This window comes from Castor canadensis, chromosome 6 (assembly GCF_047511655.1).
Source record: "Castor canadensis chromosome 6, mCasCan1.hap1v2, whole genome shotgun sequence".
NCBI lineage: Eukaryota > Metazoa > Chordata > Mammalia > Rodentia > Castoridae > Castor > Castor canadensis.
In genome coordinates, this window is record NC_133391.1 from 102,633,505 (window position 1) to 102,646,134 (window position 12,630).

The window sequence follows — 12,630 nt, forward strand, 5'->3', positions numbered from 1 at the left end:
TAGTATAAAATAATATGCTTTACTGTGACATTTTCATACATGAATATAACATTCTTTGACCATATTCACTCCCCCCACCTTTACCCTTTCTTGTCTCCCTCCTTTTTCTAGTCCCCTTCCTCTTCCCAAATAGTTCCTCTTCTACCGTCATGTCTTTTTCAACCCTTCATTCTGCGTATGAGAGAAAACACCTATTTGTCTCTCTGAGTCTAGCCTATTTCACTTAGGCACCCATCAATGAATGAATGGCTAAAGAAAATGTGGTATATATGCACATTAAGTGCTACTCAGCCATAAAGAAAAATTAAATTATGTCATTTGCAGTCTATATATTTTAATTGAGGGATTTAATTCCTTTATATTCAATGTTATTGTTGATAAATAAAGGCATACTCTTGTTTTCTATTATTTTTCTGGTTATTTTGTTCATACTTTGTTCCTTTCTTGTTTGTCTTTGTGGCTTGGCATTTTGCTATATTGATGGAGTTTATTTCTCTTCTGTCTCTCTTTTTGTGTATCTGCTCTACTATTGAGCTTTGTACTTTGTTTTCATGGTGGTTGCTATCATCCTTTTGCTTCTAGTGTAGGACTCTTGTAAGCACTTCTTATAGGGCTTGTCTGTTTGTGATGAATTTCCTCAGTTTTTATTTGTCTTAGAAAGTTTCTACTTAGCCTTCATTTCTGACTGATAGCTTTTCTAGGTATGGTATTCTTGGTTGGCAATGTTCTTTCATATCTTGGGATTTATCATCCAGTCTGTCCTGTCTTTAAAGTCTTATGTTAAGAAATCTGCTGTTAGTCTAATGGGAATTAAATTATAAGTGATTTCATGCTTTTCTCTTGCTTCTCTCTTTGTCTTATACTTTGGATACCTTTTTTGGTCAAATCAAGTAAGTGATTCTTTGAGCTTCATGGACTTAGATGTTCATATCTTTCCCAAGATTTGGAAAGTTTTCAATAATTAGTTCATTGAATAGGTATTCTTGCCTTTTCCCTTCTCTTCTCCTTCTGGAATACTCATAATGCAAAAGATTGCTTGTTTAACAGTATCCCATAAGTCTTGAAATCTCTCTTCATTCTTAAATCATTTTATTTTTTGTTATCTGTCTAGGTTATTTCAAAAGACCTATCAACTGCTTCTTGAGGCCATTGGAGGATGGGCAAGGTTGCCCAGTTGCTTCCTTGGAGTCTCAGTGGGGTTGAATTGCTCAGAAAAATCTGTTTGGCTACTTCCTGAGGTGTGGATAGGTAGATGGGGCTCTCATCTGCATCACTAGATACTCAGGTATCTTTATGTTTTATAATCTATTCTATACTGCATTGATAGATGACTTTTAAAAATAAATACATATGTACTTTTTAAGTGTTCTTCCCAAGTTACAAATTACAAAACTAATTTTAGGTTCTTTGCAGAAAGCCAAATACAGAAAAGAAGCAACAACTTTCATATCCCTCAGTCTCTTCAATTTTCATTCTACCACCATTATCATCACCAAAGGGACCATGATCAACAGATACATGTATATATTCACAAAACCAGAGCATGAATAATTTAATGGCACAGAATGCTATAAGCACTGCACTGGAAAATATGTGCATAGCTTTTTTTGGCTCTTTTTTATGCTGGAAAAAATAACCAAATATGTAATGCAGGAGTTTCAGAAGGAAATACTCTATGGCAATATAAGCTCAGTTCTTCCTTCTTACTAAATGTAATACAGAAACAAATCAAAATGGAGGGATTTGGAGAGAGTTGTTAACTATGATGGAGATAACCAATATCTGTGTGCATACATTGTGAATTTATATGAATACACAATGAGTTTCTCAAAGAAGTATATGATTTGCCTTAAAATAGTCTTTGACAACAAAGATTATCTCTTCAAAGAGTTCCATAGAATTCACCAATTTACCTCCTGATATTACAAAGCCTATAATGTGATTTTTTATCCTGATTCCTTTTCAACCTTATGCCTACTACCTTCTACCTCCAACAAAACTGAACTATCAGCAGTTCCCCCAGATACAATATGCTGCTTCACTTTTCTATGCTTTCATTCATTCCTCTGCTTAAAATATCACTCCCTACCCCTCATACTATCCACAAGAAGGATAAATGTTCCTTCTTCATAACTTTTTCATTATTCCTATAGTATTTTGTAGTAATCTGTTTGCACACATCTCTCTTAGAATCTATTTCTGATTCCTCAAATGCAAAGACTTTGCCTGATTCATTTCTTCACAGAATATACCATGCTCTTGCTTGTGAAAAGAAACTAATACAAAAGCAGAATTTTAAAATATCTCCTTTTTTTAATCAAAATTTTAATTGAAGATTTTAGAACCTTCAGATTTTAATGTCCTAGTAGTGAAATGACACTCACCATCACTAATGGCTTCTCCTTTCAGACTCTTAATTCCTTTAGGCATTGCATTTCCATCCAGGTAGAATTCAATTATACCATCATCCAGGATAATTAGAAGATGAAGCCAAATACCTTCTTCTAAATATTTCATGACTGTTGTCTTGGCAATGTAGGTAGCATTGGATCCCAAAGTTTTATAATGAAGGGAAAGTGTCACATGGGATTCATTTGTTTGGATTTTTATTCCATAGTAGATGCTTCCATTACCATCCTCCTTTGCTATAACAAATCCATTTGTATTGGCATTAGGCATTACCCAGGCTGAAAATGTAAAGTTGGCAATTGTGCTATTCCTGGAGGGGTGGTAGTTTGGACTAACCGTCCCAAAGGCGCCCTCGAGTCCACTAAAGTACAAGGCATCTGTTCCACTGTGATGACGTCGCATGTGTGGTTGTAAATGCACAGTGCTGGGGAAAATTCCAACCAGTAAAAAATCTATCATTGGTGGCAAACCAGCAGTAAACTCACTGGAGAGTATTTCCCAGCCAATCCGTACATCACCAAAGACACCCTGTTGCCTCAAAACAGTGAAGCTGGTAATATAAGACATATCATCTTCTGAGAGGACATCTTCTGCCACTTCTCTCTCTAAGCACTCTGAATCAAAGATGAAAATTCCAAAGGGATCATCATTGAATGGAATCATTACTGTTACCTGAAGGTTGGCTTCTGCTAATTGGCCTCCAAGACCTGGGGACCCACCTGTAACAAGAAAACGTATAATGAATAAAAAAACAGAATTTGAAATACCTTCTAGTACAAGGTTATGGAAAAGGAATTTGCTTAGCACACAAACTTATAGTTAAATAATTTACTCATTATCAATGAACAATTTTATCACCACCTGACTTTCACCACATTTTAGGGTCATGATATCAAAAAATAGATTCAGCAGAATTTTTTAATGATCAGTCAAGCCTGAAAAGATGCTTTAAACTAGAGAGGTTTAATTTCTATGCTTAAAGTCAAATGTAATTAGAAAACCAATTGTTACATTATGGTTCAAAGATGAATCAGTACTTCCTAACTTCCATTAACATTTTGTTGAAAACACTATACTTGGAGAGGAAAAAAAAAGTTTATCTACAAGTTCCAGGATGGATGAAGCTAAGATTATAAAATGAACATTAAAAACAACACTTTGGGGCTGAGGGTGTAGTTCAGTGCTTAGCATATGGTTGCTAGGTGCTATCCCCAGTACTGTGTGGTAGGATGCCTATATGCCCAGCACTTGGGAAGTAGTAGCAGGAGGACCATGAGTTGGAGGCCACCCTGTGCTACATAGGGAAATCCTGCCTCAAAAATATGAGGTAGAGATACTGCTCAGTGGCAGAGTATTTGCCTACCATGCACAAGGCCCTGGGTTCAATTCTCAGCACCACAAAGAAAAAAAAAAAAAAAGACTTTTACCAAGAAGAGTAAGTTAGCATTTTAAATCAATCAGGAGACACTTTTTCATCAATTAGATTTTCTACACAACTCTCAGTATAAATATAAAATTTTGAAGTAAGAGATAGAAAAACCCAGCACCTGAAATATTTACAAGCTTTAGGATATAAAACTCATTGAATTCAGGAATTTTATCTGGGAAAGCATGGAGAATTATTGATTTTGTTCCTTCTCCATCCATGAAGTTAACAGTTCCCGATGTTTCATAGAACTCCTGTCCTGGGTGCAGAGCAGAACCATTCTGAAAGAGCTGCCACATCACAGAAGCATTGCCAAAGTGCCCCCGGTGCCTCAAAACCCTACATGACAAATTGAATAACGTTAGTTGTTATGAAAAATGTACTCACGGTGTACATTACTACCTCCAATGAGAGTCTTCTGTGTTATCTCAAAAATATACTTTTTCTAATTTGTCGTCTTTAAATGAAATAGCTAGCCAGTTCTACTGAGCAACCAGAAAGAATTTCATGGTAAAGGAAGAATAAGGTAGAACTTTAATAAATGGCACTCTTAAGAGCTTTTGTCTTCAAAGTCTAAACAGGAAATAAATTCTAAACCCAACTGAAAACCACTGTGATGTTAACTGGAAACAGTCTTCAAAAGCAAATTATAGGATAAGAGTAGTCACTCTTCCGTCATCAGAGAGAAGTGTTCTGAAGGGGTAATTTAACTTTCTCAGTCTTGCCAAAGATGGAAATTAGAGTGAGGGAGGTGAAGAGGATAATTTCTGGTTGGTAGGGCTTTGTATAGACAAATGACAATAACAGGAAAAAAATTTACATTTCATTTAGACTGACAGATTCAAAATTATTTAATTTTTGGTCTTGTTTTAAATTTTGCAAGATTAATATTATTTCAATTTTTTGCATACTTAATGACTTTATTTTACTCTAATTTTGACTTCCTTATCCAAATATGCTTACCAAAATGCATTTGTCTTTCCTTCTTCTACTGCTTTGTCTATGGGCTCCAGAAAAAAAATACCATTTGGGTCATCATTAGCTTCAATTATAACTGTAGCTATTCCATATTGATATACCACTGTATCACCTAAATTAAAAATGGAAAAGTCAAAGTAAGAATAAAAAAGTAGTTAACTTTTACTTCAACAAAATTATCTGTAGCAATTTCTTTTGTGCAAATTTTGGGAAGTTAAACAAAGAACTACAGATGGAAGTGTGCATGTATGTGTACACACATAAAATATGCACATATATTCCCTATTTCTATACATGAAGAAGATCCAGGAAGAGCAAAACCTCAATAACAGTAAGTTCAGACTGTAGTTACTAAATAGCATTCTTCACCATGAGGAACCTGGGCTTCTTGGAATGATGATCTACTTCAGGTTTGTGACAAAAAAAGTACAAAATGAGCCTGGAACAGCTAACTGTGCACAAAAGTAGAAAAAGTCTCAAGAAGCAATAAGGACATGTCAAATCAGTTTGGGTGTGGTAGCTGGGTCTGTAACCCCAGCTACTCAGGAGGCAGAGATTAGAAGTGTCATGGTTTGAGACTAGCCCAGGCAAAAAGTTCCCATTCTAGAAAGTTCCATAAAGATTCCATTTCAACCAAAAACGGTAGCATGAGCCTTTCTTCCCAGTTATGCAGGAAACATAAATAGAAGAACCATGATCCAGGCCAGCCCAGGGGAAAAAATGAGACTCTATTTCAAAAGTAACCAAAGCAAAAGGAACTGGTAGAATAGTTCAAGCAGTAGAGTGCCTGCCTAGCAAGCACAAGACCCTGAGTTCAACCACCAGCATTGCCAAGGGAGGAGGAGAAGGGAGACAGTCATATTGGATAGGTTACCACTAGTCAAGTATGGGACAATGTGGCCATGAAAATAATTACATTAAAGAAAAATAACCCACTGAACTAAATAGAAGTTATAAATCCATATTGATAAATATATCAGTGGAAAAAAATGCAAATTTATGAGTAATAGGATATTACAAAGTTTCAAAGTAATTCCTCACAAATTATTTATAATTACAATGAGACAAAATATATTAAATAAGCCTAGAGGTTGTAATCTTAATCATAGTCAAAATGAATATCATATGAAGGAACAAATTGAAATCATGTGACAATTAAATAGATCTGGTAAGAACACAAAATCACTTCCGTGAAATTCCTACAAGGATGCAAAACCTGAATCTAATAAGAAGGAAACATCAAGTAAACTCAAAATGAGGTACATTCTAGCTTGAAGTCTTCTATATTGTTAAGCCAAGGAAAAACTGAGGAGTTACTCTGATTAAAGAGATTAGAAGGAGATTATAAATAAATGTAATGCATAATTCAGCAAAAGATGATTTTGCTAGAACGGACACTATCAAGACTAAATGGGGAAATTTCAATGAGGTCTGAAGCAGTGATTGCATTGATGTTAACTTCCTGATTTTGATGGTTATATTGTGGCTATATATGAGAATGTCTTTATAGAAAACACACAGGAATGTACTTGATGGTGATAGGGCATTGTATCTCTTTCTCTCAAAAGGTTCAAAGGAAAAAGCTTCTGTAGTTTTAAAAGAATAAAACAAATATCAAGATAGGCTACAGATCTTGCAATTTAATGAAGATGGGGTCAAAAAATGGTCAGGCTGCAAACAGTGGAGTAAAACATTCTGCTTCATTTATAATATGGAAAAGGAAAAGCACATCTTTCTCCCTTGTAGACTGTCATTCATTTTAGCCAGAGCTCCAGAGAATTACCAAACTGCCAGTTGGGAGTCAGCTGCCCAAAGAATTAACTTTCCAACCAAGTATATGAGCTCTTGCTTGTAGGAAAAAAAGTTACAAAATACTGATCTCTTAAGCTATTGGATAACTTAGGAAAGCCTAGAGCAGGCATATTCCTAACACCCACTGCTTTTGGCACTAAGATTTCTGTTTTTTATATAATATCAGAACTTTCAATTTTTGTCATGTTGAAAAAAGGTTACAGATAATACCATATCATATATGGTACAGGTTGTTGTTTGGATCTAAAATGTCTCCCAAAAGCCAGGTACTAAAGGCTTGCTTGCCAGCATATGGGCTTTTGGGAAATGACTAGATCATGAGGAAATTGACCACTAAAGTTTCTTAATTTTGTGGGCTTTTGGGAGATGATGGAAACTTAGGAGGAGGTCCCTGGATGCATGCTCTTAGAGACTATATCTTGTCCATGGATCCTTTCTCTCTCTCTGTTTCCTACTTTCCATGAGGTAAACAGATTTCATTGCCACTCCCTCCCCACCACGATACTCTGTTTAACCACAGGCCCAGAAACAATAGAACGAATCAACCACTGGATGAAACCTCTGACACCATGAGCCAAAATAACTCCTTCCTCCTGTAAGTTGATTTTCTCAGTAATTTGTCAGTGACAGAAAGCTGATTCACACGGGACATGAAGGTTCAACACCTATATTCTTCATCCCATTCCTCAGCAATGGAACAAATAATTTTGCCCATCAACAGTGACAGAAAATGGTAAAGCACTTCCCGGCATGACCACTGGACAATGGTGCTTAATGTCATCTTAGTAAAGTGCTGAACAGATCTACCATAACAATAAAATTTCCTTACCTGTTGAATTAAAGAGCATAATATAAAAGTGCTCCTCTGTTTCTGGGATACCATCTTCATTAATATATACAGATAGGCTCTGCTCTGTACTGCCAACCTCAAAAACAATGGTTTCTCCTTTTGCAGCAGGAACAAAGTCTCCCTCTTTTGCTGAAGCCTTTGCATCCACAGTAGCATATTGGACAGTACAGGTAATATCAACAGATCCATTTCTGAGAACTGTAAAGTTGGCAGTATCACCTTCCTGAACCCTCACTACACGAGGTTCTGAAATATTCATAAAGAAGAAACACATGAGCTTTTCTGATTCCATCTCCATATTTTCAGAGTACTCTTTCCTCCCTGCCATGTACAAGAAGTACTTTACACACTGTCTTTGTTTAAAATCAACTCTGCTCCCAACTCTGACATGAGGCCCCTTTGATTACTTCAACAATCGTGGTCTTCCTCTTGCCTTACTGCCCACAAAATCCACTGTCTTCAGCACCCAATCGTCCATAAATTATATACTATTTGAAATTCTCTGACTACAATTTCATATACTTTATTTTTAAGTTGAGTGTATAAGTTCCTTGAGAACAGACTCAAATATCTTATGTTTTACTTTTGTTACCACCATTGGCAGAAGTCTGAGCAAAAGTACGTATTAGCTGAAGCCTTGTTAACCTCCTAAAATTCAGGAGGTTTATAAGGCTCCTATCTTAACAAATTGCTTATTTATAGCCTGTAAAAAAAAAAAGGATTTAAGTAAGAATTGAATGTAAATAATAAAATTAAAAGATGCCTCAGGTGGCACAACACAGTACTAAAGAAAGCAGTAAAGTAACAAAAATTTAATATGTCCATTAAATTTTAGCTACTGTAGTAAGTGGTCATCATCTACTAACTACAATAACAGACCCTGAATCTGCCAGACTCTGTATTGGAGTTGATCACCAGGAAGTGTTTTGTTTACTACATGAAGGAAAGGAAATCCCATGAAATTTGAAAGGAGGAAGTAAAGCTAACAAAACAGGACTTAAGTTATTTTCTTTTTGCTTCACAAAGTCTTTAAAACTGGAGGTATGGCTCAAATAGTAAAAATGCCTGCTTTACAAAGTCTTTAAAAATTTTGTTTAAACTTCAAACAGAAGAGATCCAAGATAGCGACTAGACACAGCCACAGACCACAGGAGCTCCCTGAACCAGGGACTCTGCTGAGATGATGGAGACGCAGTTGGCTGAGGTAAAGCACCAGGGGAGAGCCTAAAGTACTCTAAACCCCTAGATCGTGGAAGGCTTCTCCACGCCAGGATCTAATAAAATAACACCCAGCCTGCCAAGTCCCGCCCCATAGGCCTGCAGAGTCCCTGCTCCACTAAGCCCAGCTCTCCGCTCCTCAGGTCATGCCGGGTCCCAGTCCTGTGCCGGATTTATGCCCCACCAAGCTCTCCACACCTTGAGCCGTGCCAGGCCCCAGTCACGCACCAGATCCATGCACCACTGGGATTCCCACCCCTGGGCCATGCTGGGCCCCAGCTCCACACCGGATCCACACTCAGGGGATCTTCTCCCTTGGGACTCCTTGCCCCTCAGGACCTGCTGGGCCCCAGCTCCGCGTGGGATGACCAGAGCCACGCCCCACCAGGATCCCCACCCCTGGGGGCCCTGCTGGATCCCTGCCCCGCTGGGATCCCATCCTTCACGCTGAGCCAAGCCCCAGCTCTACAGGTTTGCCAGATAACCGTACACCAGGCTCAAGCTCAGGCCGCCACTAGAGGGCTCCAAACCTGCCTAAGAGACACACACAGACAGGACTGGGCTGCTAAAGGAGTAACATCAGAACTAAGACTGCAAATCTACTGTTCCAGAACTGGTGATTTTTTTTTTTTCCCATTCTTTAAGGGTTTGGTTGTCTGGTTTGCTGTTTGATCACCCACCATATCTCCCTTTTTTTTTCCTCTCTTCTCTCTTATCTTTCATTCTCTTTCTCTTTTTTATCCTTCTCTCTTGGTTTTGTTAGTATTAATATTGTAACCCAGCTAATACTAAATTACACATAGCCCAGGGACAGAAACAGTACCTAGTGGAAATATGGGAAGAAGAAAAAGGGATGGAAACCATTTTCCCTCCAAAAGTAAAGTAGTACAGGATTTAGAGTGAAATGAAGAAAATGGATACCCAGACCCAACTCCAACAAAACAACACATCAGGAAGATCATTCACCACGACCAAGTCAGCTTCATCTCAGGGATGCAGGGGGGGTTCAAAATATGCAAATCTATAAATGTAATATAGCACATCAACAGAAGCAAATACAAAAACCACTTGATCATCTCAATAGATGCATAAAAAGCATTTGACAAGATCCAACACTTTATGATAAAAGCTCTAAGAAAAAAAAATGCAAGGTGACAGGCCGCTTTGGTTCTGTGCTGGTGCATCTCATCCCTGCCCCCAGGGGCACTGGCATCGTGTCGGCTCCTGTGCCCAAGAAGCTACTGATGATGGCTGGTATTGATGACTGCTACACTTCAGCCAGGGGCTGCACTGCCACCCTGGGCAACTTTGCTAAGGCCACCTTTGATGCATGCCATCTCCAAGACCTACAGCTACTTGACCCCCAACCTCTGGAAAGGGACCTTGTTCACCAAGTCTCCCTATCAGGAATTCACTGACCATCTTAGAGGACCCAGGCTCCAGCTGTGGCTACGACATAGGATTTTTTTAAAAATATAAAAATAATAAAGTGAATTAACCCTGTTTAAAAAAAAAAGAAAACTAGGAATAGAAGGAATGCACCTCAACATTGTAAAGCTATATATGACAAACCTACAGCCAACATCATACATAATGAAGAAAAACTGAAACCATGCCCCTAAAATCAGGAATGAGACAAGGGTGCCCACTATCCCCACTCCTATTCAACATAGTACTAGAATTTCTATCCAGAGCAATTAGGCAAGAAGAAGAAATAAAAGGAATACAAATAGGTAAAGAAACTGTCAAAATACCCTTATTTGCAGATGACACGATCCTATAGCTTAAAGACCCAAAAACCTCTACCCAAAAACTCTTAGACACCATAAACAGCTATAGTAAGGTGGCAGGATACAAAATCAACCTACAAAAATCATTAGCTTTTCTATATACCAACAACGAACAAACTGAGAAGGAATATATGGAAACAATTCCATTCACAATAGCCTCAAAAAAAAATCAAATACCTAGGAGTAAATTTAACAAAGGGTGTGAATGACCTCTACAGGGAGAATTACAAACTCCTGAGGAAAGAGATCAAGGAAGATTACAGAAGGTGGAAAGATCTCCCGTGTTCACGGATTGGTAGAATCAACATAGTAAAAATGGCTATACTACTGAAAGCAATCTACATGTTTAATGCAATTCCCATCAAAATCCCAATGACTTTCATCACTGAGATTGAAAAATCTGCCTAAAGTTCATTTGGAAACACAAGAGACCGCGAATAGCCAAGGCAATACTCAGCAAAAAGAGCAATGCTGGAGGTATCACAATACCTGACTTCAAACTATATTACAAAGCAATACCAATAAAAACAGCATGGTACTGGCACAAAAACAGACATGAAGACCAGTGGAACAGAATAGAGGACCTGGATAAGAATCCATACAACTATACCCACCTCATTTTTGACAAAGGTGCCAAAAATATACGATGGAGAAAAGACAGCCTCTTCAACAAATGTTGCTGTGAAAAGTGGTTACCCATGTGCAAGAAACTGAAACTAGATCCATGTCTATCACCTTGTACTAGTATCAACTCAAAATGGATCAAGGACCTAAATATCAGACCTGAAACTCTGAAGTTACTACAGGAAGGAGCAAGAAACACTCTGGAACTAATAGGTATAGGCAAAAACTTCCTCAATAGAATCCCAGCAGCCCATCAACTAAGAGAAAGGATGGAAAAATGGGACTTCATAAAATTAAAAAGCTTCTGCACAACAAAAGAAATTGTATCTGAACTGAAGAGACCAACCACAGAGTGGGAGAAAATATTTGCCAGCTATACATCAGACAAAGGACTGATAACCAGAATATAGAGGAACTTAAGAAACTAAACTCTCCCAAAATCAGTGAACCAATTAAGAAATGGGCAACTGAACTAAACAAAACTTTCTCAGAAGAAGAAATTCAAATGACTAAAAAAACACATGAAAACATAGTCACCATCTCTAGCCATAAACAAAATGTAATTCAAAACCACACTAAGATTCCACCTCACCCGTTAGAATAGCCATCATCAAAAACACCACCAACAACATGTGTTGGCGAAGATGTGGGAAAAAGGAACCCTAGTCTACTGCTGGTGGGAATGCAAGCTAGTGCAACCACTCTGAAAAAAAATTTGGAGGCTTCTTAAAAATCTAAACATAGACCTGCCATATGATCCAGCAATCCCACTGCTGGGGATATACCCAAAGGAATGCAACACAGGTTACTCCAGAGGCACATGCACACCCATGTTTATTGCGGTGCTATTCACAATAGCCAAGTTATGGAAACAGCCAAGATGCCCCACTACTGATGAATGGACTAAGAAAATGTGGTACTTGTACACAACGGAATTTTACTCAGCCATGAAGAAGAATGAAAGCTTATCATTTGCAGACAAACGGATGGAACTGTAGAACAACATTCTGAGCGAGGTCAGCCAGGCTCAGAAGACCAAAAATCGTATACTCTCCCTCATATGCAGACTTTAGATCTAGGGCAAATACAGCAATGTGGTTGGACGTGGATCACATGACAAGGGGAGAGCACATACGGGAGATACAGGAATAGGTAAAAACCCATAATATGAAAGCGTTTGATGTCCCCACTCCAGATGAATTAATATAGAAACCTTAAAGCAACAGAGGTTAACATGAGAAGGGGTTCAGTAACCAGTGTAAAGATCAGTTAGAGATGTACACGAAAGCAATGCTAGGAATATTTCTGTATAGTTATCCTTAATTCAACTGGCAAAAACATTGTATCTTCATTACTATGCTTATGTCTTTTCTTCAACAAAATTAGTGATAAGGGCAGAACAGCATCTGCCTGGAAGTAAGGAGGGAGCGGGGAGAAAAGGTGGGGGAGGGAGGCACGAGGGAGAAATGACCCAAACAATGTACACACATGTGAATAAATGAATAATTTTTTTTAAAAAGTTC

At 38.0% G+C, this 12,630-nt stretch overlaps 1 protein-coding gene across 5 annotated transcripts in view; it reads right to left on the reverse strand.

Moving 5' to 3' along the window:
• The window catches only part of Adgrv1 (adhesion G protein-coupled receptor V1), a 609,243-nt gene that overhangs the window by 527,569 nt on the left and 69,044 nt on the right, over positions 1 to 12,630 (reverse strand). For all 5 annotated transcript variants that reach the window (XM_074077095.1, XM_074077094.1, XM_074077093.1 and 2 more), the window contains 4 exons: positions 7,455 to 7,721; positions 4,799 to 4,925; positions 3,957 to 4,174; positions 2,385 to 3,128 (listed from right to left, as the gene is read on the reverse strand). In XM_074077095.1, coding sequence (XP_073933196.1) covers positions 2,385 to 3,128; positions 3,957 to 4,174; positions 4,799 to 4,925; positions 7,455 to 7,721 — 1,356 coding nt within the window. The remainder of the gene's footprint in view (positions 1 to 2,384; positions 3,129 to 3,956; positions 4,175 to 4,798; positions 4,926 to 7,454; positions 7,722 to 12,630) is intronic.